Here is a 27,546-nt window from a genome sequence, read left to right as displayed (position 1 = left end):
AGCATACAGAAAGTATAGTTTTCTTTCAAAATAAAATATGTAGGTAGCCTAAAACATTTTAAAATTGTCCAAATTCCACCCTGTGAGCAAATAGTAATACTTATATACTTAATACTTAAATTATCTTATTGTGCTAAGATATGGCAAGGTATCCTCTATAATAATAGTTTTCCCAGCAATAATATTTTTTCGATTTTTACGAAAGACTAAAACCGGAAGTCATGTTGTTTCCAATATGGCGGACTTGACGACAGCGGAGCGCGAGTCCAGCGACAGTTTTTGGAAAAGACTCAGACGGTCCGAGACTGCGCTGAACGCTGTCCAACTTCTGTCCTTTGTCTAAACATCTCCAACCTTTTAAACATTGTATCCTGCAAATGAGAGGGAAAAGTGTGCCTTTATTATACTTTTTACTTACATTTTTACCGTCCCGTGTCGGTTTTGGGTGATTCATTGGTCGCTTATTTCCCCCCCCATCACACGAGGTTACGAGCAAGGTGGTTGGCACTTTGCAATCATTTTTGTGTGCATCTTTTTGGAGCAGGTTTTGCACGAGAAGAATTATAATCGTCTGAAAAGTCAAGTGCATACAAAGACTTAAAGGTAAGAGTTCACTATCGCTAAAAGTTTTGATAAGCTAATGTAACCGCAGCAACTTCGAGCGCTCGTGCTTTTTCTACCGTATTTCTCATTACTTATAAAATTATGCTCGAATTATTATTATTATTATTATTATTATTATTATTATTATTGCTAAATTAATTTATCACCGAATTCATATCGTGCTGCTTGTGGTCTTCATTCAAAAACCTAAATCTTTTGCAGGAAATTACATTACTCTTTTAATTTGAATTTAATTATTCTCAAGATGAACTTTTAAATCACATTAGTATATAGCATGTTTTAATTATGTTTTATTATATTATGTTTATTTTATTCTAGTGTTTTGTTTTTTGTTTTGTTTTTGTCTATATCTGTCTCGTAACCTACATCCCTTTTTATTACCATATTATTATTACCATACCTTAATAGTGAAAAACATTGATTTGTTATTGTGACTCTCATATTCGCAGCATATAACAGGACGTCTTGATGCATGGTTTCGAGAGTAGCATCAGGCATCACTTGAAAGCTTTTCCTCGCGCCACAAGTATGGTAATGTGGTTTCCTGTAGTTTATTTGTCAATTTCATTTTCATTCTTTGATGCCCAACAACTTAGTAAAATCGCACGAAAACCCAGATGACATTTAAAAAGCACATTGCACCTTGAAATGCTAATGCACCATTGCTCTATGACTCACTAGGAAAGCCTCTGCTCTTTTGAACTGCTTCCATCTTTCATAATGAGCAATAGAAATCTCCCTCTAGGCCCCCAGACCCTCACCTATGGAACGCTGGGGTGATCTCGCACTAATAACATGCCGGATTTTGCCTTTGTGTGCGCTGTTTTATTGATTTATTCACAGCCCCGAAGGACATATCCACAGCATTCCACCTGCTCCTCCAATTTCCCCTGCAGAGGACAAGAAAACATAGATAAAGAATACATGGAAACATCACTATGGTACTGCTGCAAAGAATGCAAGGTCTCTAAGCGATGCATTTAGCCTAGGGAGCATTCCACTTTTGCTGTTTGGTCTGTACAAATTGTTTCTGCTTTCACTTGAGATATTCAACTTGTCATTCTTTTACATTTATATCTTGCTTAATGCTTAGTGGGTTTTTGCCATTAGTGGTTAAGCCCTTAAGGTACATAATGTGTGTATTGGTCTCCAATGCAGCTCCCAGCTTGTGAATTTGGCCTTTATAAATCTTCTTGTCAGCACCCATTGCATGCCAGTTTGTTCTTGTATTGTTACAAAGGAGCATTCAAGATTGGGGGAAACACAAGGCAAGGCGAGACTATTTGGCGCATGTGTTATTTTGTGTTGTCTTATTTAAATCTCCAGAATTGTTTTATCCTAGCAACGTCGGAGCATTTTGCATTGCTGTCTAACTTGAATCGATTATATAGAATAAAGTATTACCTCAACTGAATGCTGACACACTGCCAGACGGAGATTTCATTTTTAGTCTGTCATAAACCCTGTGGTTTGAAAATGGTAGAATTGGTTCATAGAAAAAGGAAATGTTTTTTGTAATCTGGCAACACCGGAACTGATCAACTTGATTAAATAGTTGCAGATGTTGGAGTAGTAAAAAAAATGTTTAAGTATTATGGAAAAAGACACAGCTGTTGTTATAGGAATTATCCATTTTGTTTTAATTCCAACACATTATCTTGAGACGCCAGGGCTTGGCTTGATATGAAAATGTTCAAAACCTACCTTGAACAGGCTTCCTCAAGTTTGGGTTATATGGATGTTGTAATATTATCATCCTATATTACAAGTAGGGCTGCAACTAATAGTTATTTTGGCGAATTAATCTGGTAAATTGGTTAGTTCTTTAGGTTGCAAACAGCCTGTAAATATGATATTGAGATGTATGAGATGAAGCTAAGGAGGAACCACTTGAGAAAAAAGGGTTATGCATTTCTTGTGTTTTTTTGTGGTAATTACTTATCTGTCTGAGCTATCAACCCTCTTCTCTCATGGCATGTTTTGTAGTCTGTGTAATTCAGAAAACTACGCAATTACTCACAATCATTTCAATAAATTATTACTTGCACTTAATGTATTGTTTGTTTCTGTCCTAGTTGCAGGATTGTAAAATGGTAATTGTGAGTTAAACTGAAATCTAATTAGTCATTTTGAAGAATGTTTTTGAACATTTAAAAATATGTCTGGAAACTGTAACTGGGTCACGGCTCATTTGTGAGGCAGGTGTTGGGTTAAAGCTTCATTATAATATTTTCCCTCACGGTAAACCTACATCATATTATGTTGTATGTGGTGTGTATCATCCTACACCTTTCTTTCATATTTTGCGGTTGGATACAGTATTTGCCCTGAATTTTCAGGGGTGGGTGTCTACTGCTTGTCTGTTTACCCAGGTCTCTTAAACATCTCGGATCAGCCACACAGCGACCTTTAACCTCCATTCACGGTGGCTGTCACTTCGGCTCAAAAGCCTGACAACAAAGAGAGCCTTTTGTTCCCTCGAGGTACTCTTCCCTGCACATTCTTTCCCTGCATAATCTGCAATACTTTTAGGTATAGCCCCCCAAGGACAAAACAGCCAAACATATTTGCTTCATTCAAATTTCATGCAGGTTTTATGGTGTGAGATCAACTCGTAATCATGCCGAACAAGTCACAACGCATTTTTAAGATATGATGGTAAAAAGACTTTGTAAACAGGTAGGTACCCACTAAATGGCAGGTAGGGCTGTCAAAAACAGTGATACCGAGATATTATTAATACAAATCCTACAATTCTTTAATCCTACATACTTATTTGAACATGTATCAATACTCAAAAAAGTAACTTGGACAATATTGGTCCTTTCCTGAATAGTTTTAGAATGATTTGGATCTATATCAAAACTAGTAAAACCCTGCATGGAATTACTTGAGTAACTACTATAATTTTGTATGTATTAAAAACATTTATTCATTCATATTATGGCAGCAATAAAGGTATCTAGTACTGACTTTTGTTCCCTTCATATTGAAACAGAGTTAGAAATTTTAATATTGTTCAACTCTGGGACTGATATGATTACTACACAAATTTACTTGTATTACTTTGTCTACTTTCACTTTGCTGCATTATTTCCACTTATTGTTTTGGAGTGTCACATGTCATCTCGTCAGACGTACTCGTGAACATGAATAATAAAAGTAAAGGCTGACTCATACCTGCAGATGATGCAGAGATGCATAAATTTACAGGAAAACTGTCTGGGAGGTCATGAGGGCTGTCTCTCTGTCGCAGCCAATTGTGTTTTTGGTCTAATGTGTACCGTGGGTGGGAAATGCAGTCAAGTGATAAGTGGTAAGTTAGGTTTACATGAATCAGCTTTTAATAAAGTTTTTCTTTCGATCTATCGCAGCCAGTGCTATCCTTTCTCACGCACACGCTCACTCGATCTAGGAAGTGAAAGAAAAGGGGAAATTCTTGAGCACTATTAATGCCAGCAGCCGTGCAGGAACAATACAGTAGTGTGGGTGTGGGAGCAGCATTAGTTTACAACGCACAAGTCAAGAGTAAGCAAAGTTTTTAACCGTGTAAAGCATCAGCTTGCTTAGACATACTAAAACTTAGTAGAACTTTTCTGAGCTTGTCACTTGCTAGTCTCCATAGAGATGCTCAGATTATGGCATTAAACTATTCTATCTTGCATTTAGTTAACTAGTGTCTTCAAAAATATGCATTCTTACTGTGAACGGGGTTGACTCTCCACAGATGGGACGTGTAACTTTGGCCTGGCGTCACTTGCTTGTCTCCATGCAGATGAATAAGTTTAATACCATACTGTGAAACCTTCCAGGCAATGCACTAACATCTCTATGGGTGTACCTATTAACAGGCACATCACGATAAAGGTTTTTGATTACAGTTTATTGCTGATAAAAATATAGATAGATCAGTGCTACTCCAATTACTTAGTGGATTTGGGTGCAGAATGACAACTGTTGGCAGTGGGCATTCAGACATATCAAGGCAAAGCTTATGGCATTTGTTCTGCTGTAAAAGTTATAATAAGAAGTTAAGGTCTTCACTTTGTTCTGTACTTTATTGTAATATTAGGAAAAGAAAGATGAACCGTGGCAAAAACCATGGCACAAGATTCAGTCATTTCTAATTGTCAATGAGCCAGTGGTCTTTTTAAATTGAGGGGTCAGTAGCTGACTAATTTGTGTGTTAAATGACACTGCTACTTTTCATCCCTTCCGCATATCTACGGGTTGAACACTTTAATGTATGCAGACAGATGCAAACACAGAGGACATTATAGGGCACTGAGCATCTCTTGTGCCTTGTGGTCTGCGGGTGGGTGGGGTGACAGTAGATTACTGTTTCCTCGCAAACACACTCCGCTCCTTCTCACTTTTTCTGTGGTGGTCAAGGCAGGGGCTGTGAACGCTGATGCACACTTAGATGCCATGTTTGATCTTCTCTATGTAAAGGATGTGTCACATTACTGTCATGTTTGCTATGGGGATGGGTTGTCAATGATGAGATGTTGTTGTGAGAAAGCAAAGGAGTTTTTTCGGTAAACTCGGCGCCCTTGATTGATTTATAGAGGTTCCAGTAGAATGATTTTAGAAGCAGTAATGCCTGATTTTAAATGTAGTTTAGTTTAAGAGAAAAGAAGAAAGAATGAATGCTTACAGAAACAGGCATGAAACGTGGTTTCATGTGTGCTACTTTGACAGTGTCGAAGGTGAATTGCAATGTTTGATTTTTTCACAATAATCTTCCGCATTGTCAGCACAACTCTCCATTACTTTTCTCTAGAGATTGGGATTGTGTTGGTTTATCTGGCTTAATGTTAAACCAGTGGAGATTTTAAGATGCTAAGTTATAAACCCTGCAAATTCAAAAGTATTGTGACGTTACTGTGTATTAAATGAGTAATGACACAACAGCTTAAAGCATCTCTGAACACACATTTTGCCAACAACATACAGGTTTTGATTGTAGATCACAAGCTCTATTAGGTGAACTAACTGTATCCATGAACAAACTTTTTTGCAATATTTAATTGGGTAGTTTTAGACTAAAGTTATGTGTCAAAGGATATTTTAAGCATGTTTATTAAAATAATGGTAATACAAATAACCTCATAACCCTCATCCACCACCACTACTTTGACAATTTTTTCTTAGCATGAAGATTTAAGCTCAATTTCAACTAGTCTGTGCTTGTCCTCCAGTACTAGACCAGTAAGGCGGCCAACACAATGCTCTTCCCATGCACCTCTGACAACTATGTGGGCGCTGTTGGATTAAACCGATTTACCCCTATCCTTCTGTACTTAAAGGTCTTGTGAGGTGATTTTTTTTTCCCTCGTGTATTTGAGCAAATTTTGTCTTGTCCCAGGACAGATGCATTGTATAAGCAGCTCGAGGTCAAAATAAGTCCTCTACCTGCTGTCTGCGTGTAATTATGGAGCGTTTTATTGTGCTAACATGCTAGTTGTCATTAGCTTTATTGTGACTGCAAAACTCCACTCTGGTCTCTGAGTTGTGAAAAGTGATTCTAAACTCATCACAATAATTAGGATGTTTGAAATGCTTGAGTAAGTGAGGCATAACTTTTTGGATGAGCGCAGACCATTTAAAATGAAGTAGCTCTGTTTTTCATGTTAGACAAGAAAGAAAAAAAACAGGTAAAGCGCCTTTTTAATTCTCTACATTTTAACCATGGACAAAGCATAGATCTTTCGTGCTTATGGAGGCTCTACATTTTATACATTTATAACTGCAATGCATAATGTAATGGGTTTCTTTGTCACCCAGTTAACACCCAGTTTCACACCTTTTTTTTTTTTTTACCAAAGTGTTTATCATTGTATATATCTTCTTTGAAAGGGAAGTGTCAAAACCACAAAAGTAGTCATGTGTTTGAAAAAAAGAAGTTTGCTGCGTATCCTGCCCCTCTATTTCATTTATATTTTATAGTGGCTGAATGTTGTAATAAATTAATAGGACAATCTTTTAATTAATCATTATCAGATTTGGAAAGACATTGTTTTATAGAGATCTAATGATACAGGATTCTTAGATATGGCTGGGCAATATTAGGAAAAACAAATCTCAATATATTTTTGGGAATATACTACAATATATACTGACAATATTTTGGTAATCCATCTAGAATGTGCTAAAATGTGTCTATTAAATGTCTTTGTTGAAGTTCAAGTATTGATAAAAATGTGAATAGGCTGCAAAAGGGCTGAAATATCACTATTATCACTATCTTTATTTCTAAGATTACACTGAAAAGCATGTTTGTTTGTTTGTTTTTACTTTTAATCATCTTTATTATTTTAGTTATGATATACTGAAACTTCAATTGTGATATTATCAATTTCTACATAGGTACGGCAAGTTAATTTGTATAGCACAATTCAAACACAAAGTAAGAAAATAACAAAATGTTGTTTTTGTATTCGTTGGACACATTGACAAAGGCTTGACACTTAAAGGGTTTATATTATGTTATTTTATGATCTACGTTATAATGTTGTTTCCTCATGAAAAACATTCCTGGAGTTGTGTTTTTGTTTCATTCACACATGTTTAATACACAAACTCCAAAAACACTTTGTTCCACCTTTGTGATGTCCTGTGGTAATACAAGAAGTGTTCCAGTGTGTCCACCTTTTCTAGGTAAAGGGCAGCTGTTAACTTGAAAACTACCCCTTGATGACATCACAGCGTGGAACAGAGCATTTTGAGCTTTGGAGATGTAAACGGACAATAGTGAAGAATTACTCAAACATGGATAAATGAAACAAAACGCATCTTCAGATATGTTTTTGATTATGTAACACCATTATAACATGGCTTAAAGCACCAATTCATTTTGTGTAATATAGGATATTTAATGGATAAATGTTATGGTGAGAAAGTTAAATTAGAGACAGATGAAAGATTATGCAGTTGTTTTGAGGTCTGTGTCAATGTTGTCTTCTGTCACGTGTTGTTGTTTCTTATCTCACCTTTGTGCACAGTCTGAGGTTTTGTCAATTCCTGTCTGTTGCACGGTGATACGGATAACCACAACTATCTCCCCTCCATCTCTTTTTGTCATATAGGCTGTACAGTAGCTTTAGTCAAGTGAAAAGCTTTGTTCTCACTGTATACGCTTGCTCTAAAGCACAATACTGCAGTCGGTTCATTTGTAGGTCTTGAAGTGAACTCTCATCTCAAGGTTATCTTTAAAAAAAAAAAACATTTATATTGGCAGTGTTTCCCATAGATTATGTTCAGACTATGGCTGCACAAATCATTTTAATATGAATAATTTTCTCTCATACAATTTGTGAAGTACACATGTCTATATATGTGAAGTACAATGCTTATATTTCAAATTTTAAGCTCTACTGTGTAACTTCTGGTGGAGGGCAGTGCACGTCAGTGATAATGATAATACTTTGCCTAGACACTGCCACACATTATGTCATTAAATGTATCTTGCATTTATCCAGTTACAGGTGTTTTGTTTTTTTATCTACAAAGAAAATGTCTTTCTTACTATGATGGTTGCCTGTCCTCAGATCTGACCTGTAACTTGACATCGCCTGCTTGTCTCCTTGTTATAAAGTTTAATGACAGTGGAACATTCCAGGAAAAAAATAACATCTCCATGGAGACAAGATTGCGAACCCTTCACTAGGAAAGTTACAGTTAAGCAGGCTTTTTGAATCATATAGAATCATATAGTATATCTTGTTGCTCATTGCATTGTTATAAAAGTAAAAAAAAAAGATTTTGTTGTGTAATTCAGGTTGTTTTTAGACCATGGGGAAGAATTTTACTCTACAGTGGCACTATAGCCTAATGAAAAGAAAACATTACGGTACTGTACCCTGGGCTATTTATTTAGTTTTTAGTAAGAATTTGGGTGTACAATAATATTGAATACTGAAATATGATCATTATCCAACTATATTTTGGTTTCCTTTTGTGTGTTAAACAAACCCAATCTGACACACCAGTGCACTGAGCTAGAGTGTAACTGTTAAAGAGGAAGAATGTTCCATTGATAAGAGGTTTGTGTGTGTGTGTGTGTGTGTGTGTGTGTGTGTGTAGGGGTGTGTATGTGTGTGTGCGCGCAGACGTTCAACTGACTTGACTATTTGTTGATAAGAGGTCCATAGATAACAATGGAGGCGTTGCAATAAGAATAGTATCATAATGAAAACGTTGTGTTAACCTTTGACTGTCTCATAGTCAGACTGCAGGTGGATGTAGGATGTCTGTAGTTGAAGGAATGTTTGTTATATACTGTTGGTATGGCTGTAATTACAGAAGAAAAAAATGAGAGGGATGAGAGTAAAATCATCGAGGGGAAAAATTGACCATGAATTAACCAACTTATTTTTGAATGTCTTATAATCATAGTTTGTCTTTTGATTACCAAAATGATTATCATTGATGATCATGATCATTTGAATCATACTGACTGAAAAGGTTTGAAAGGCAGTCATCTGGATCGCTGATTTTTAAGATATGAAAATAATTAACAGTTAATATATGGCAGTTGTAATATTTAAAAAACATTGTCCAGATTACAAAGTTTGAAACCTTTTCTACCATGGACACCTGAACAAAGGAGGGATTACACACACTATTTAAAAAAAAAATACTGCCAAAAGTTAACCTGCAGAGGAAGACTTCTAGATCTATGGTCATTTTTTAAAATAATATGTAATTTATGTTTTAAAAAGACATTGTCTAGGCATGGTTTTAGGATTTAGGGCAGAACAAGCACCCATTTCATTCACAACAAAGTTAAATTTTTTGTTTTTATTATAAGATAATGTACGTTTGGAAAGGATCATGATTAAATTTGGATTAATTGAATATAACTATAACTTATGTCATGTTTTTTCTTTTACAGTCACCAATGGAGCCCAGATTGACCTGGACTCTGTGCACAGTTCTCATTGTCGCTTTCGTCACTTCTTCAGGTATATATTCTATATCTTTGTCTGTGTAAGTAAAAATGTGTAGACAAGTATGTTGCATTATTGCAGACAAAGCTGGTTTATTGGCCACCAGTGCAGTTTCACTTGTTCATTGAACTTTTAGAGACTGTACCACAAACCCAGACAGGATGCCGAGTTTACATCAGAGCAATAATCAGGACTCTTTGAAAAAGCTGTTGATAATAATTGAAAATAAGCATTGAAATATATTTTAGATCTCAGAGTGGAGAAGTTCACTAGTTGGTTTCTTAAGTGCAGACTGCAATAAAATGTACAAAACGTTGCTGTAGTCGTTATTGATTGACTAAAAGGAGTGTGTATTGTGGCTCAAGCTCTCAAAATGGGATCTCAGAAACACAATTACATACTGAGAGAAGTACTAGTGAACAGCATCTTCATAAGTGAAAAGCCAGATTAAATTGTCCAGTTATTCTCAAAACTCCAGTTAACTCACTTCATGCATTCTCCTTTCTAGTGTTGTGCTTATAAATACCAATAAAATAATAATAATTCACTAATGAAAAGACACCAGCCACTGATTAATCAACTACTAAACCACTGAGGACTACACCCCTTAAAGTCCCTGAACAAATTTACTATAGCTTGGACCAATCTTAAATTAAACTCATTAATTGATTGTTTCAACTGTTTTGTCTTTCTTAGCATCAGGTGAAGATGACAGGAATTTGAAATTCTGCGGCACCTGGCACCATGGCAAGGGCCCTCTGTGGCTGAATGTGAACCTAACCACGGGTTGTGATCGCATTGTGGTCTCAGCCAATCAGACCGCACTGTCTGTAATGGGGAAGATCACAGCTCAGTGCACAAGCCTGGACACTGTTCCACTGACACACATAAAGCCCACTGAAGAGAGGACTGATTTCTGTGTGTACTGGGAGCCCCTTCTGGACCAGCTCAAGTTAAAGGTACAGTGCGAGGAAATATTAAAAACACTTACATGACAAATACGTAAGATAAGATCATTTGAGCAATAAGAACACCAGGATTTAGCAGAATGCAAGATGACCATACTGTGGAACATGCCAGGTAAAGCATTAAAATTTCCATGAAGACCTCTGATTGGTTACATCTGCCTGTCGCTCACTCAGAGCATGATAGCAGCTGACAGTTTGGAGAAGTGGGTCTGGAATATTAGCTTGTATTGACCAGAAAAGTACAGATCACTATATACCTCATGCATACATCACGATAAACACATTATAAAAATGTGTCTTCTCAAAAGTGCAATTACGCTCAATTGTGACTTTAGTTTAACTCTTTTTTTGTATGTTTTTTTATTAAATAGATTGGCAAAGAGGTGCTTCCCCTGTGCTCACCTGCTAGTCTGAAGGACCACTGCTGCACGTACCTGTCTCACGGCGCAAACAGCTACGAGACAACCTTTGGCATTGCAGAGGGACACGTGCGAAATGATTTGGTCAGTCACAAAACATGGGCCTCCTATGAATTTAACGGAAGCTTCATCAACTGCCGTGAGTAGACAATTTTTGAAGGGCCCATATTACGCTGTTATCTGATCTATGTTATAATGTTGTTCCCTCATCAAGAAAATTCCCGGAAATGTGTTTTGTTTCATTCACACATGTTAACGCACAAATCCTGCATATTTAGGCAGAGTTCTTCTCTCAGACGGAAAACACAGTTTCACATTATTATGTCATGTGGTAATACTGTGTTTTTAAACTCCATATCTCTTTACTGGAGTCATTTGGATCATTTCAGCCCTCGAACTGCTAATTGCTACTGAAATAAAGGTAAAAGATAGCTGTTTAGTTGAAAACTACCACTACATGATATCACAAGATGGTAAAGAGTACTTTTAGCTTTGGAGACTATGTAGATGTAGACTAATAATAAAAGATCATCAAACATTTGTGAACATCTCCTGTATGTTTTGATGAAGTAAGAACATTATACCTTAACCATTTTCTTACAAATAAAATTGCCCCCCTCCCTCTCCATCATGTTTTTGTTTGTTTTTTTTATTTATTTTTTGTTTTGTTTTTTACAGGAGAGACATTTTGCGATCAAGCAAGCCAGGGATCAACCCATCTCAACATGTAAATATCAATTTCTTATTTTGATAATGCAATTACCTTAGTTACTGGTATTGTTGTCAGTAAATACCATTCAGTCTATGTTTTGATTGCTGAGACCAGATTACTGTAAGCTTTGTATAATCAAACTTGATGTGAAAAAATGGGAGACTGCAGACAGGAAGTTATGTTTGGGTTTAGGGTGTGCAGAAATACCCCTGTGTGTTTAGCACGGGCTGTGTGAAAGTACAGTTGTTAACTTGATTATGATGTGTTTCAATCCAGGCCGGAAGAAAACACTCAGAATCCTTGTGCCCAAAGTACTGCATTGAAGCTGGAGGACAGCGTTACTGGATACAACGTGACCTTATCTGTAAGATTATGGATGTTACATATAGAGATGGTCCAATATGGATTTTTCTTTTTTTTTTTTTTTTAGATGATACTGATATACAATATGTGTGCAATACCGATATTAAGCTTTTAAAATCCAAGTAAGGACCACAAATTTATGTTATGCTATTGGAAACTTCATAAATGAACTTTGGTTAAAAATAAAAACAAATTATATATTTATGGTAAATGGTACTCAAAGCGCTTTACAACAAGGAACCACTCACCCCTTCTTACACCAGTGTGCGCAGACACTGAGGTGCGTTAAGTGTCTTGCCCAAGGACACAACAGCATTCATCTGTGTGACCTAGAATTACACCGCCTGTGGATCAGTGGATCTGACCGCTCAACCAGTGATGTTTATGTCGAGAGCAGGATTTGAACCACCAACCTTAGGATCACTAAACAAACACTCTACCAACCGAGCTACTGTCGCTCTTTATTGGGGATATAAAATAAATTGTTGAATGATTGTAAACATAATGCCATATTTTTAGCCTAATTGCACTTCTTTTTCCTCTAATCCACTCTGTGTGTACCCAAGTGTCATTTGCAGTTTGTTCTGGGATTGGGGGAGAGCAGAAAAAATATGTGACAAATATCGTCAACATTTTCAATATTGAACTGATACCTATATCTGGGAAAACTCTTTGATATCACCAATAATAACAACCAATAAGCCATCCCTGATTATGTTCTGTGTAAACTAATATATAGCCCAGGAGGCTTAGAGGTTTGAGGAATGCTCCAGTAAAATCTGAAGCTAATCTTGTAACTCCGCCTATAGATTAAGAACCGTTTCATTGTAACTAAAGGGTTTTTAAATGGGGATTGTCAGTGTTTAGATGGGAAAATAGGTGCAAGGTTAACCACATGAAAGCTTTCTGATCCCAGCCCTTTACTGACAAGGGTTACAAACCATCATTTTCTCCCTAAATAGATGCATTTGTATGTGTAAGTACCAATCTGTTTGCTCTTTTACTCATTGCCCCTGATGCTGGTGCACTTTTCACAGTTATAACACACTGACAGTTTCTTATGTTGCACATCTTGTACTTGTACTCATTGTTAATATTTTTTTTAATTGACAGCCTCCTCAAGGTGTTGTGCAAGGGGCTACTCCTTCAATCCATCTACCCCCAGCTTTAAAGAAAGCAACAAAATTTAATAATGAAGTTGTCTGCACTTACTTCAGAAACAACTCACTTTTCCAGGTATAGTAGATTTCTTTAAAACCAACTGTATTTGTAATCAGTATATTTTATGTAATCGTAAGAATATATTTTCTTTGTATTTTAGGAGGCCCCAACTAATGCCAAAATTCTCATTGACGTGGTTAGCATTACCATAGACAATGAAATCATCAAAGATTTATCAGAGCCAATCAAAATAAGTTTCCATCACAATGTGATCCATGTAAGTATAAGAAACCAGTACATTTCAAATGCATACTTATCGCACAAGGTATCTGGCGCACACAGCAGAGCAGACGGTGGTGGTTTTAGTGGTGGTGTCGTCTGAAAAAGTTTTATTCCACTGTGTGTACACACATACAAGCAAACACACTTGTCAAAGTAGAGTTGACTTCAAGTACAGATGAATCTGAAGCCCTCTCAAAAATACAGTTTTATTTGAATATCCTATTTGAAAAATGCCTTTAAAACTGAACTGATTAACTTTTATGGAATGTACAAAGTGAAACATCTTTGTTTCTTTTTTAGAAAACTCATTCAAGAAAATGTGTTTCCTGGGATACCAGAAAAGGTATGTTTTCAGTGATTCACTTAAGTCACTTAAACATCAAATTGCCATTTTGCCATAACCACAGACTCTTTTGTGTTTTTATGTGCATTGTTGCTGATAAATAAACAAATAAACTACACAAAAACTAAACATAATACTCTTATAGTAAACATTAGGTTCTTTCCTTAGACCCTCTAAAGGTGAACTGGCTGGACGAAGGCTGTCAAACACAAGTGAAAGGAGAAAAACAGACAGAGTGCCACTGCAACCATCTGACTTACTTCACCGTCCTAGTGGTAAGTCATTTACAAAATACAGTGCATTGCTAATAGCAAAAATAGCTTTTACATTTCATTTCAAACCCATCTTATCATCCTCAACAGCAACTAGAACCTAAACCAGTGCGCCATCTACTGGCCCTGACTGTTATTACATCTCTGGGCTGTGCTGTGTCCTTTATCAGCTGCATTATTCTGATTGTGTACCTTTGCAGGAAGAAGTAAGCTGTAACTTTTATGTATTTTCATATGCTATTACCTTGATTATACAGAAAAATTAATGTGTTTACCTCACTCTTTTAGTCGCCGTTCAAAAGAGCTTTCCATCCCAATTCACATGGGCCTAGCGGTGTCTCTGGCCCTCCTCAACCTTCTCTTCTTCTTCACTGGGGTTTTGGCCAACGTGTGTGAGAGCATGTGTGTCTGGGTGGGACCAGCCCTTCACTATGCTCTGCTTAGCTCTCTCATATGGATGGGAATCGAGATCTTTCATACTTTCTGGTTGGTTCAGATGGTTTTCAGCCCCACCCCAAAAGCGTGGATTTGGAACCTGGTTGGTTTTGGTAAGAACTTAAACTGTAAAAATACTGATGGAAAATAGTCAGTGCCTAATTTTTTTTATGCTTAATATTGTATAGGTGCACCTGCTGTTCCAGTCATTGTCTTGGCAATAATACCAGATATTTATGGCGTGAGGAAGATTTACCAAACTGACGTTTCTGATCCATACAAAATGTAAGCCAGATCAGGAATGGCATCTTGGCATCAGCTGAGTGAGTGTTTACATTTCTCATGTTTGTGCATTTGAAGGTGTTGGATGACAGATAACGACAATGCGCTCCTGGCCCACTACGTCATCAACTTGACACTGTTGGCCATCGTGGTGAGCTCCGGGTTGGTCATGCTATTCCTGGTCTACAGAGAGATTCGGAACAGAGCCGAATGGAGGCAGAACCGCGTGGCCTTCTTCAGTATCTGGGGCCTCAGCGTCCTCTTTGGGACCACCTGGATTCTCAACTTCCTGAACTTCGGCCCATTCACTGACTTCATTCACTTTGTCTCCACGATCCTCAACTCATTTCAAGGTTGGATTCTCTGACTTTTCAGTGCATGTTTTATTTGACACAGGTTACTCACTTTTACAACTTTGATAACCTGGCTCTCCCTGAAAGTAATCAGGAAAAAGTTTTCTTTTCAGAAATTCTTCCGTCTTATTGGACAAAGTGTCCCAACAGAGGACCAAGCAAAGAAACCAAACTTTTGCTAAATCAAAATAATAGAAAGGCAAAGGCATCTTTACGATCCACATGCAGAAAGCATTACAAAAACTTGTTTCTACTAAAATGTACCTATTTACGTGTGTTGGTAGTGCCGTGTTTGTTTTGGTTTATGTGGGTACTTCACCAAAATGCTGCCCTGTGATTGGACTGGTCATTCAGTGGTTCAAACCCAAACGCAGAGTGGGACAAGACTGATTCTCATGAGTTTGTGAAATGTGACCACACAAAGGTTACAGGGAATAAATTTAGCTGTCCAAAATAAATAAATAAAAATGATTCCCTGTCCTAAATTTAAACCATTAAGAATGTGATTTTTTCCACTAAATGGGGGATTGGTATTCTTTGAAGGACACTAGATGTATTTGAAACTTTGTGACAAATACAAATGTGTTCCAAAAGAATGTTGGTAAACGGTCAACTCTAATCATGCCCACTGTTGCATTACAGTTGCATGGTTATACAAATCCTTTTTTTTTTTCTGAACTTGATGTAATGAATTCAACATTTCCAATCCTTTGCCGTTCATAATACTGTGCAGACCTGTGTGCTATGGCCAGTCATTTAAGATTACATGATGGTACCTTTACTCAGTATACTGAACACTGTTATTGTTTGCAGGCTTCCTCCTAATGCTACGCTTCTTCATGCTGGACAGGATGAGGAAACAGGCTGGTGGCTCAGTCTTGGGCAGCAGCAGTACAGGCTCTACCAGACAACACATGCTACAGACCCAGGAGAGGAGTTAGATGGACAAAATATGTACACATCACAGAATAAGAGATATTTGTAAACAGAAACGTGACTCACAGCCACTGAAGATTATCAAATAGTACTGCTAGTTAGTATTCATGGTGACAATGCAATGGACAGTAATATTCTGTAAATGTGCTGGAATCACTGGAATCACACTGTTACTGCTGTAATATTTCATCTTCACTTTGATAGTGAAGGAAATACACTCAGGAACTATGTATAGGCCTGGAGCTTGTACATATTCAAGTTTGCTGTATATAATGGTAAAAGAGAAATTATATTTACTTTTTTTTTTTAACTAGATGAAACATTTTTGTCAGACAAGTCATGTAACAGAAGTTTCATACTTTTGATAAGCTTTTTGTACTAGCCAGTATAGTAGCACTTTAGAGTTGTGATACAAATATTGTGAGCATTCTAGATTGTGAGTGTTAGATACTGTGATTTTGGCACTTTTGTATTGTTTTGTAAATATATGTACATTCCATCTAAAGCTTTTACAACTATGGGTATATATAGAATTAATAAATTAAGCTAGTACAGTTGTGTTTCAATGCCCCTGGTACAGTATGATTGCGTTTTTCCTGTCATTTTCTTATCTTGCTCTGCTTCCTCTCACAGGGCTTTGCTGTTATTTCTCCTACAAAGAGTGAGCTTAAGAATTGTGCAGTATTTTTCTTTTAGTAGGATATTCATTATTTTGATCTTTATAGAGCTTGATCTTGCTGGACATGTCTTACCACAATGTGATTAGATTGTTTTATTTGAGATGTGAATAGATCCTGGAGTCTCTTTATGGTCTTGAGCACCCTTTATTGTGTGCTACTGTTTCTTTAGAAACATTTACTAATAAACATCACTAGTTAACTGACTTTATGTCCAAAATATTCACTTTTGTATCCATCTTTGGGTTATTTCTTGTTTACAACTACATAACGTTTTTTATCCATTTTGCCATTCAAATTAAGAAAAACATTTCTCTCTTCTTGCATGTGCTGACAAATTATTTAAACACCATATTGATTATGGGGTGCATGTTGTTTGACTTTTTGTCCCACTCTTGGTATTTCATTTGCCTAACGTCAGTGTTCACATGTGGTTGTTGAGCAGGGCAGCAGGAGGCTCTTGCCCTGTAGCCCGTGCTCTTAACGGGACTGCTCTAATTATGTGAGTGTTCTTCACAGCTCTTGTGACGTGAGAGTGCAGCACAAGCACTCACAGAAACTCTCTGTGTCATGACTGCCACTCATTAGGGAAGGGAGCCTGTAGTGTCCACTCAGTGCCACTGTCACTATTGCAAAATGTTCAGAGCATGAGGTTATTTGGAAGTCTGCCCAGTGACATCTTTATGGCCACGCCAACAAAAATAAATATTGAACTCACTATGGTCGAATTTGGAAAAATCTATTATGTACTTTCTCTTATCAACTTTGCTAATAGATCAATAGGTGTAATGGATGATAACTAATAACTAGCCTATATGTAAGCATTAGAAAGTAAATGTCAGCTGCTGTTTGCTTTACCTTTTATCTATGCTTTAATTTTGTGTATCCCTAACAAATGTTTGTATTATTACTTTAAACAGGTTTCTGTGTAGATATGTGGAAAAAAGGTTGGACACTCCTGATCTAGTCAACTCATGGGTTTCAGCTTTTTGTTTTATGTAACATTTTGAGGACTTGTCCATTCAAACGATATCATTTTCTGTTTTAAATCGTTGGCAACAGTCTTAATTACTCACCATTCTGTGAAACCTTTGTATAGATAATAGTTTACCTGTGGGGCCTAACTAAAACATTTAAAACCAAATGCATGAGAGTTATTATGCATCACAATTAAATACATAGCCCTACATGACAGCAAGAAATGGAAATGTTCTGATCTGAAAATAATACCCATGATGACATAAAGGCTGGACTTGGAGCTCCCCAGAATTCTTCAGTATGACGTCACGCCGCACCGCTGAAGACAGAGGCAGGCGCCAGTTGTTTGCGGGGCGCAGATGCACTTTAAAAGACAGCGTGCTGGCGACCTCCCAGAAACATCGGGCAGCGGGGAAACGCACTCAGGTGAGATTGGGAACACCATTTCACATCATCGGAGGTCAAAGCCTATGAAATTATCTAGCGGATTTACTTAGAGACACCTGAAATTAAGACAAAAGCGACGGGTGTTTTTTAAGGAAACCCACAGTGTAAAGTTCACGGCGCGTACCACGGTGAGCGGAAGTTCCATAATATATAATATCTTAAAAAAATGAGACAATCGATCAGTTTTACTCTGAAAATGGTTCAAAATGGGTTGGTAAATTATTTTTAAAGCCTGTTAGCTTTTTTTTTTTTTTTTTTTTTGTGGTCCCGTCTTCTAGTGTGTGGAAACAAAGGATTGTCGCAAAGGAGTAACAGTGTTTACATGAGTCATAGGCAACAAATGGACAAGTTTTCCATTTTTTCATTCTCGATATAACCTTTACACCATCTTTTCACTTTTCCACATGTAATTTGTTTTTTTCAATTAATGGGCTGTCGCTGAAGATCACAAAAAAAAGCGCTGGGTTTTATTTTGAAGAAAAGCGGAAGTCGTTTCTGATGATGCAGCGCTAGCTTGATGCTTTTACAGTGAATTATTTTTATTCCATCTTACTTTTCCCTTTTAACATTGAAATTGCATATATGCCTAATTTGCATTCTCTCTGATAATCTCAGAACTGCATCCTTGCTCTAAACAACACAAGGCACGTGAAACTAAACTGATAAGGTAAACGGATTGGGCAATGAAAAACAGCCGGTTAAAAACAGCCGGTTAAAAACAGCTGATCTGGGATAAAGGAAGGTGACTCACTGTGTATACAAGGGCTTTTCCTATGGAGGATTAGGCATTTTGACATTTAAGGCTCGTCTAGCTCGTTAAAGACAAGTACAATGCAAAACAATTCAATTTAATGTAAGTAATGTGTAGTGGGACAACAATAGGTCTGAGTTTCGAGGCCAGTGCGAGCTTTCCCACATTTTTACACCTATTAAAATATACAAGATATCTTATATTTTTATAATGCAATCTATATATTATTATTATTATTGTTGTTGTTGTTGTTGTTATTATTATAAATGTATTTATTTTATTTTATTTTTAAAATTTTTCTTAATTTAAGGAATGGACTCAATACAGATCCTGATACCAGAATGATAATAAAAAGACTCTTTCTTTAGACAATCTGATTTTCAACATCAAATAATAGTATTTTCTTTTGCCATTACCATGTGGAGTTATATCTGCGTAATCTGTCATCCCAGTCTGTTCCATAGTGGTCCATGGCCGTAAACTACACTATGTGGTCTTATACCGGGCTATAAAACTATTGAGGAAAGGTTCTGTCTAACCTTAATCAGTAGTTGCAAGAATAGTTTTCACTCAAGCTTACGTGCATACAATTTGTGTGACAACTTACTCGTGTCACTCAGTCTTTCCCCTACAGCTGTCCAGACAATGATTTGTTATCAGATAAAAGATGTCATGCTATTTGCCACTTGGTTTGACTTATGCACTAGTTACTAACTTGAAGACTTCACCCCAGTCAGTAACTATCTTAGCTTTGCAACTATGCCTGACTTTCACCCAGCGGGCCTCAGAATCCTATGACATAATCCTATGACTGTAATAAACATTTTGTAGCATTTGCTGTGCCTTTTTCCACCACCCAACACTGCAGACACGGCAGATATTTTTGACACCCTTGCTTGATTTCACACTACAAAAAATAAAATGTTGTTGTCTACATGATATTTTATTTAATTATATTGAGTTATATGTTTTTTAAAAAATGTCAAAAAATGTGTCTAACTTGCTCACTTACAAAATAAAATTCACGCCTACTTCTCATGTGCTTTTTAAAAAAATTTTATCTACAGCTATATGACTTTTGCCTTGCATGAAAACATTACTCGGAATCTTATCTTAAAGAAAATGTATGTATGTCAATTGAATAAACTTGACCTTTTTGTGTATCCAGATATGATGTAAAAAATATTAAATTAAATATAGGTCTAGCAGATAACAAGTTATTTATATTATAATTTGTTGTTTTGGTTCTCAAGATCATTGCCCAATCAGAAAACAGAACCAGCCTCAGATGAGTCTCATTTAGGTAAGCAGCTTCAATGCTAAAATCCATTTGGTTTGGATTTTGGTTTCACACTGCAGGGGTATGAGGCCCAATTCAGATTTTTTGATTGTATCTGATTTTTTTTCTACAGTCGTTCACATTACAAGAAAAACGTCGCACAACATCACACGCTATTTCAAGTTATTTGGGCAACCAGACCCAACATTTCCTTATGTTGAGTGATTTTGTGAAGCATATCAAGAAGGAAGATGGCAAGGATGTCGGTTATGGCAGTCTCTGCCATTTCCATTTAGAGCAGCCTGTGGATGAGGATGTGTAGCCGTGGAACACTGATGTGAGCCGATTTTCAGATTAATCAATTAGTGCCAGTGCAGCCACTGAGTGAATTCTGGAGGTTCTGAGCTTTCACATAAGGTGTGTGTGCTCAATACGCAGTAAGGCTGGCAACCCATGTTCACTTGTGAATGTGATTATAATTTTTTTTTTTTTTTACCGTAAGAGCTCAGGCTACATAGTTCATTTTAATGACCTAAATCTAAAATTTCAAATACAGTCCTTGAATATAAATTTTTTCTTCACTTGTAATATCTCCCTTTTAACTAATTTCCTGATCTCTTCACAGGTAGTCTCAGTGGTGGCCTGACACTGTAAAGGGGCCATATTGTCTGCTCGTGCTTTAGCCCCATGACCAGCACCATGGACAGCTGCAAGGAGGCCAACGGGCTTAATGGCGACATGGCTCATGACCACTGTGACAGGTCCCCCCAGAAGGAGAGTATGCAGCTGAAAAAGGAAATCTCTCTTCTCAACGGAATCAGCCTCATCGTGGGAAACATGATCGGATCGGGAATCTTCGTGTCGCCCAAGGGTGTCCTGATCTACAGCGCCTCATACGGACTGTCCCTGGTCATATGGGCCATTGGAGGAATCTTCTCAGTATTCGGAGCGCTGTGTTATGCAGAACTGGGGACAACCATCACTAAATCAGGGGCGTCTTATGCATACATACTAGAGTCGTTTGGTGGTTTTATAGCGTTTATTAGACTGTGGACTTCGCTGTTGATCATCGAGCCCACCAGCCAAGCAGTCATAGCCATAACGTTTGCAAATTACCTGGTCCAGCCACTTTTCCCCACTTGTGAGCCTCCCTATTTGGCATCCAGGCTAATAGCTGCAGCTTGTATATGTAAGTATTTATAATAATCAGGTTGAGTATGTGAATTTAAAACACTATATGGGTTTGTTTATCTGTTATGGACATCATTTTGAGGACTCTATTTAAAAAAACATGGAATATTGTGTCCATAGAAGGGCATTTACAGAGTTTACACTATGATTGGTTTGCATTGGAAAACTGACTCCTACCCTTAACTGAGAATAATTACTACTAACCAGGGCTGCAAAATAATTGTTATTACTGCCCAATATCTGTAGTACTAGAAACTAACGCAAAAACTGTCCCTCTTCCTTAGGCTGCATTAAATTTAAAAAATAATAATAATAAAATTTTATATATATATATATATATATATATATATATATATATATATATATATATATATATATATAGTTTAGTTTTTAGTTGAAACACCAAAGTGTGATTTTTAGCCTTTGTTTTTCCTTTCTGGTTAAGTTATGGTTTTTGAAATATTTGTCAAATCAATAATTACTAGCGATGCTGATAAGTTCTTGGTTACATAGTAGACAAAGTGCAGGTGGTCAAAATTAAATAATCACAGTTATAGTTGACTGAGGTTTTTGTTCACTTCCTAATCCAAAAACTTCCTCTACTCTTCCCTCAGGCTTACTCACATTTATCAACTCGGCCTACGTGAAGTGGGGAACCAGAGTCCAGGATATTTTCACTTATGCCAAGGTGGCCGCACTTATAGTCATCATCATAACTGGAATCGTTAAGCTGTGCCAAGGTAAGACGGCTGAATGTAGATGGCCAAAAACCGGTTCTTTTAAAAAATGCTTACGTTGGCTCATCTCTGCTGCAGGTTACACAACAAACCTGGAGTCATCCTTCGAGGGCTCATCCAGTGACCCAGGAGCCATTGCACTTGCACTTTACTCTGCACTTTTCTCCTACTCAGGCTGGGACACGCTCAACTTTGTCACAGAAGAGATTAAGAACCCACAAAGGTGATTTTACATGCATACTAGTAGGATACTATCTGTGGCAAATATTTATCATGGTTTTACATTAGTTAAGTGGAAGTTTGCACTCTAAAATGGAATACCTCTACCTATGCCATCAACGCAGAAAATTCCTTCCAAAATGCAGGGACAATTTATGCACAAGGAGGGCATTTTTCAGGCAGTTTTAACATTTTAACAGTTTTACCTGGGAATCCTTAGTTTTTCTTCTCGACTCAGAGTCTTAGCAGATATATTGGACATAAGTTATGCATAAATAACATCTCTGTGTAGACAACCAGGTGACTGACCCTCCGAAAAGTTGCTCAGTGTACTTTTTATTTGTATATAATTGCAGCACTAGACAACAACAGATGAGTTCAGTGGTTCTCAACTATGGCAATTTTTCATTTCTTTAGACTTGTTCTTTGTGGTACTTTATGGGAAAAGTTTCAGAATTGCTCCCAGTACCACTTTAACCATAGCAAGCAGGTTGGAACATATCTTTGTCCTGGGGCTATTGAAGTTCCCGTTAACTCAAAATATATTTCATATCTGTAAAGACTGTATTCAGTTGTATGTGGAAAATGACTACTAACTGAATGTTTTTGCCTTATCTGATGATCTTATCTCCCTGTATCTTCCTGCAGAAACCTACCTCTGGCCATAGCCATCTCTCTGCCTATAGTCACCATCATCTACATCCTCACTAATATCGCTTACTATGCAGTCCTAGACATCAGTGCAATACTCGCCAGTGATGCAGTGGCAGTGGTGAGTAGGCCGTCATATTAGGGTTGGGCAATGGGGTGAAAGAAATCTAATCCTGATCTTATTCCTGTGGTAATTCGCTTTGGTCAATAGTGATTCTCTATTTCTCAATTTAATACAGCTGTCTGCACAAACACAAATGCATTTCCCCACCCACTCCTCCAATTGGTGAGCCTCTGTAAGTCTGACTGAGTGACAGTTGGATTTTTTGAATGGTGTGATAGCGTTATCTGCAGCTACAGGCGGCACTTTTGGCTGTGATGACGTTTACAGCGATGTACAGTAAAGGGGCTGGCAGGAATCGGCTCTTAATACCTTATTGGGCAGCGCAATTTATTTCCAATCTGGAAATCAGCAAACGTGTTTCTTTTATTTAGTCATTTTAGAATATTGTTATTTGAAATGCAATTAAAATGCAACATCATGATCCACAGATGATATTATAACTAGCAGACAAAACCACAATAAGTCTTCTTGAACCAAGCACCGTCAATTCAGAAAAAGCTGATGACAAATGGTGACAATTTTATCACAATTAATTTTCACTTTCCAAGAAAATTGTGATATCATTTTTTGCCATATCACATATTTACAACATATAATCAAATAGAGTGTTGACTAACTTACTCCAGTGTGAATTGTAGACATTTGCAGACCATACGTTGGGGGTCATGAGCTGGATCATCCCCATAGCTGTAGCTCTGTCCTGTTACGGAGGCCTCAACGCTTCCATCATTGCTGCATCCAGGTACACAATCTGATAGACTGAAAGCTTTGAGCCTGATCACTTTCTAACCCCATGTTGTGTTCAGGTTATTCTTCGTGGGCTCTCGTGAAGGTCACCTCCCTGATGCATTGTCCATGATTCACATACAGAGGTTCACTCCTATCCCTGCTCTCATCTTTAATGTATGTACCAAATGTATTTGAACATGTTTAGTCTCCTATTTATGACTTCTGTTTTTTTATAGCAAAAGCTGACTTTAAATCTGACACAGACAACTTCTGGTTTTGTACAGACACACAGTCAGCTTTTCTTTTTTTTTTTACTTTGGACTACTGCAACCCATTTAAAATTAATTTGCTTTGTTTTTAAAGATTTTTCTGCAATGGTTATTTAAATGTCCATGTTTTGACTATTCCTCAGTGCATCATGTCTCTGATCTACCTCACTGTGGAGAACGTGTTCCAGCTCATAAACTACTACAGCTTCAGTTATTGGTTCTTTATGGGCCTGTCTATCGCTGGACAGATCTACCTCCGCTGGAAGGACCCTGACCGACTCAGGCCGCTTAAGGTTGTTTTAACCAACTCTCTGTCTGTCTGAATCTACTCTCATTTAGTAATGTGCAATTAATCCCAATTTTATCATGATTATATTATTGCTCTAATCAGTTGAATTGCATAGTTGGGAAAAAAAAAAAAAAGTGGCATCCTGTTCCTCAATGGTATGGGCTGTTGTTCTTCCACATAAACCTGCTCAAATGTACTGGCTTTAAAAACATGATTTCACAAAAGATTACTGAATACAGATAAATAATTACTGTAATCATTTTTTTCTCTATTGGGTAATATAGTTACCAAGATTATTTGATTTAAATTATGTAACTATGTAACACATTATATAAGTTTTCTGGTGGCGGGTCCGATACACGTACATTCCAAGCAGTTATTCAATTTGATGTTTTTTATCACTAAAATACCTTTTAAAAATTAATGATTGCATTCAGGCACACCTTTCCACTCATCTGACCTGTAACTCGGCCTGGTGCTGTCACCTGCTTAGGTGTTTCAGTGGTTTAATTCCATACTCTGGAATATTCCAGGCATAGCAGTGACATCTCCATGGAGATAAGCAGGTGGCAGACCTCCCAACAGAACTGTTACATAGTGCACATTGATGACTGTGGTTATTCAGGTTACCACATAATCATAATCAAAAATGTCTATTCTTCAAAAAGTCAAAATGTCAAGTACTTTTTGTGTCACATTACCTTAAATTTATCATTCAGAAAGTTTGATTTCCTAAAACTGGTCACACACTAGAAGAATGATAATTTCTTAGGCAAAGGGAAAAAAAAACATTGTCACTGTTTGCTCCTCCTGGTGTCATGTTTTTTGTAAAATTGTGCCGTTTCCTCTCACAATAATCGTACCTTAGACATTTATAGTCATGATTGTTTTGTACTGTTAATCTCATTATGTCCTATTGATGTGATGATGTTTTTTTCCCCCTTCACAGTTGACCCTGTTGTACCCGGTGGTGTACTGCATGTGCTCAGTGTTCCTGGTGGCGGTGCCTTTGTACAGTGACACTCTGAACTCTCTGATTGGCATTGCCATCGCTCTGTCAGGAGTGCCCGTCTACTTCATCGGAGTCTATCTGCCCGAGTCCAAGAGGCCCCCTGTCATAACCAAGCTGCTGGGTGAGTACTGCATACACATACACACAACCTACCTCAGCTGTGTTTTAAACTTAATGTAAAACCTTTGCTGGATTTCAGATGACATCACAATATTCTATAAACCAATAATATTTAATACAGATGAGGGCAGCTAAAATTAATATAGTTAAAATGCAGTTCTTGGGTCTAGTCACGAATGATCAAGTTCAGCATTTGCAAATTAACTTTTTGGATATTTCAAAGGAAAGTACGTTGTTATCAATGGCAAAATCTGGCATTTGCCCCCCCGTCTGGAAGCATCTTCACAGTCCAGAATCTGAACACCACCAATTGACCTTGTACGGAAGTTACTACGGGCGCCACCGTTATCATTCTGGTTGTATTCACAGGCAGGATGGAGTACGGTGGATAAGCATTCAAATATGAAACATATATATATATACATATATCTTGGATTTATGAATATTAAGTAGTCATTATATCAGCTCAATGACTGTATTTGCCTTCTGGTTCAGGGACAAGGCGTTTAGGCAGCACCATCTAATGTTTATAATGCGTAATTACAATCCATATGAGATTTTGAGTTATAATGGATATTTGTTATTGAATAAATAAAACTCAGATTATGGAATAAAAAATAATTTGGTATCAATGTGACATAATGCCTTTATTAACTATTTCATAATTGAACTAATACTTAATTATTATTAGGAAATATTTGCTAATTGAGATGAATAACATGTAGTTCCATAGTGTGTCAGTACTGATCTAAGGGTGTGGCTACGTATTTCAGTGTTGTGTCCTGCATTACATAGTGAAATATAATTCTTGTCTTATTGCATATTATATTGGCCGTTGTTAAGTAATACTAGCTTTGTAAAAAATGCTACATTATGAGTATACACAAAACTAATGAGACTCAGTTAAAGAACTGCAAATATCTTCTAAGCACGTGGGAGAAATCTAAAACCACAATCGCGGTCAAAAGGCTTTTACCAATGTAAATCTAGCCTCTGACCTATATTGTGAACCTACATTTCTTATGCTCTGGTCTAATGCTCTACTTCTTCTTCCTCATCCTCTCTCACGGCAGGTTCATTGACCAGCTTCACTCAGTACACCTGCTACTGTGTACTGACAGGGATGGACAAGAGCAACTAGCACTACCCACAGCCCGGCCACACGAATGAAGCTCTCTCTCAAAAAAATTTTTTTTATTACTTTAATATATTTTGACGATCTTTAAAGCTGAAGCATTTCGAGTTCACTTGTTTACAGCAGTGGCACAGGTGTTGATCACTTCTGCATTTACACTGGAATTCAAACCGCTCTTGGGGAATTTGACAACTGGATCTTTGTTTCTACACTTGGTTTAAACTAATTAGCATACAATCAATTTTTTACTTGCAGTTTGAGAAAAAGAATGGATTTGAGAATTGTAGTAGTTATTAGCTTTATTGATTTCATTTAAACATGTTGGCATGTTGTTTGGCATGTTGTTCATCACTGCCCTTGTTCACATGCACACCAAAATCTGATTATAATCCTTGGACCTTTATTACTTAATTGCCATGTTAACTGCAAAATCTGATGTAAGTAATCAAAGAAATTAAAATGATTTGGCTTTTTACATGACATTTAAATAATGTAACAACTCCAAAATATGTTGATATTAATCAGATTTTGAGCATGTAACCACAGGATATGACTGGTGTCTGGCTTTTGGGTTCTATTTGACAGAAGTGAAAATGTCACTTCTGTTGATGAGAAAGTCACCTTAATGATCTTTCCCATCCAGGACATAGTAAAAATATTTATTGGGAAATGTGAGAATCATTATTTTTTAATTTTTTATACTTGATTTCACTGACTAGTTTATTCATACATTTCATAAATAACTTTTCAGTACAATGAAACTAACCAGTTTACTGTAGAGGACACTGACCTCATAATTTATTGTATCAAACAATAAAAGGAGATGTCAATTGGAAT

At 37.0% G+C, this 27,546-nt stretch overlaps 2 protein-coding genes across 2 annotated transcripts; both read left to right on the top strand.

Moving 5' to 3' along the window:
* The first annotated feature begins 235 nt into the window (after positions 1 to 235).
* On the top strand, positions 236 to 17,103 carry adgrg1 (adhesion G protein-coupled receptor G1). The gene is made up of 15 exons (XM_033984163.2): positions 236 to 603; positions 9,521 to 9,590; positions 10,272 to 10,534; positions 10,915 to 11,101; positions 11,641 to 11,689; positions 11,951 to 12,038; positions 13,151 to 13,273; positions 13,359 to 13,475; positions 13,781 to 13,823; positions 13,992 to 14,098; positions 14,186 to 14,301; positions 14,384 to 14,643; positions 14,719 to 14,815; positions 14,891 to 15,165; positions 15,979 to 17,103. Exons 2-15 carry the CDS (start codon positions 9,527 to 9,529, stop codon positions 16,104 to 16,106), a joined length of 1,917 nt encoding a protein of 638 aa, XP_033840054.1. The 5' UTR covers positions 236 to 603; positions 9,521 to 9,526; the 3' UTR covers positions 16,107 to 17,103.
* A 975-nt stretch (positions 17,104 to 18,078) lies between these two features.
* On the top strand, positions 18,079 to 27,543 carry slc7a6 (solute carrier family 7 member 6). Its single transcript, XM_033984186.2, has 10 exons — positions 18,079 to 18,182; positions 20,859 to 21,422; positions 22,039 to 22,164; positions 22,240 to 22,384; positions 23,029 to 23,152; positions 23,794 to 23,897; positions 23,962 to 24,058; positions 24,297 to 24,446; positions 25,392 to 25,575; positions 26,648 to 27,543. Exons 2-10 carry the CDS (start codon positions 20,921 to 20,923, stop codon positions 26,713 to 26,715), a joined length of 1,500 nt encoding a protein of 499 aa, XP_033840077.2. The 5' UTR covers positions 18,079 to 18,182; positions 20,859 to 20,920; the 3' UTR covers positions 26,716 to 27,543.
* Positions 27,544 to 27,546: the final 3 nt, after the last annotated feature.

The sequence above is a fragment of the Periophthalmus magnuspinnatus genome, chromosome 3, assembly GCF_009829125.3.
Source record: "Periophthalmus magnuspinnatus isolate fPerMag1 chromosome 3, fPerMag1.2.pri, whole genome shotgun sequence".
In the NCBI taxonomy this organism is placed as follows: Eukaryota; Metazoa; Chordata; class Actinopteri; order Gobiiformes; family Gobiidae; genus Periophthalmus; species Periophthalmus magnuspinnatus.
This window is presented reverse-complemented; position numbering and strand designations above follow the sequence as displayed.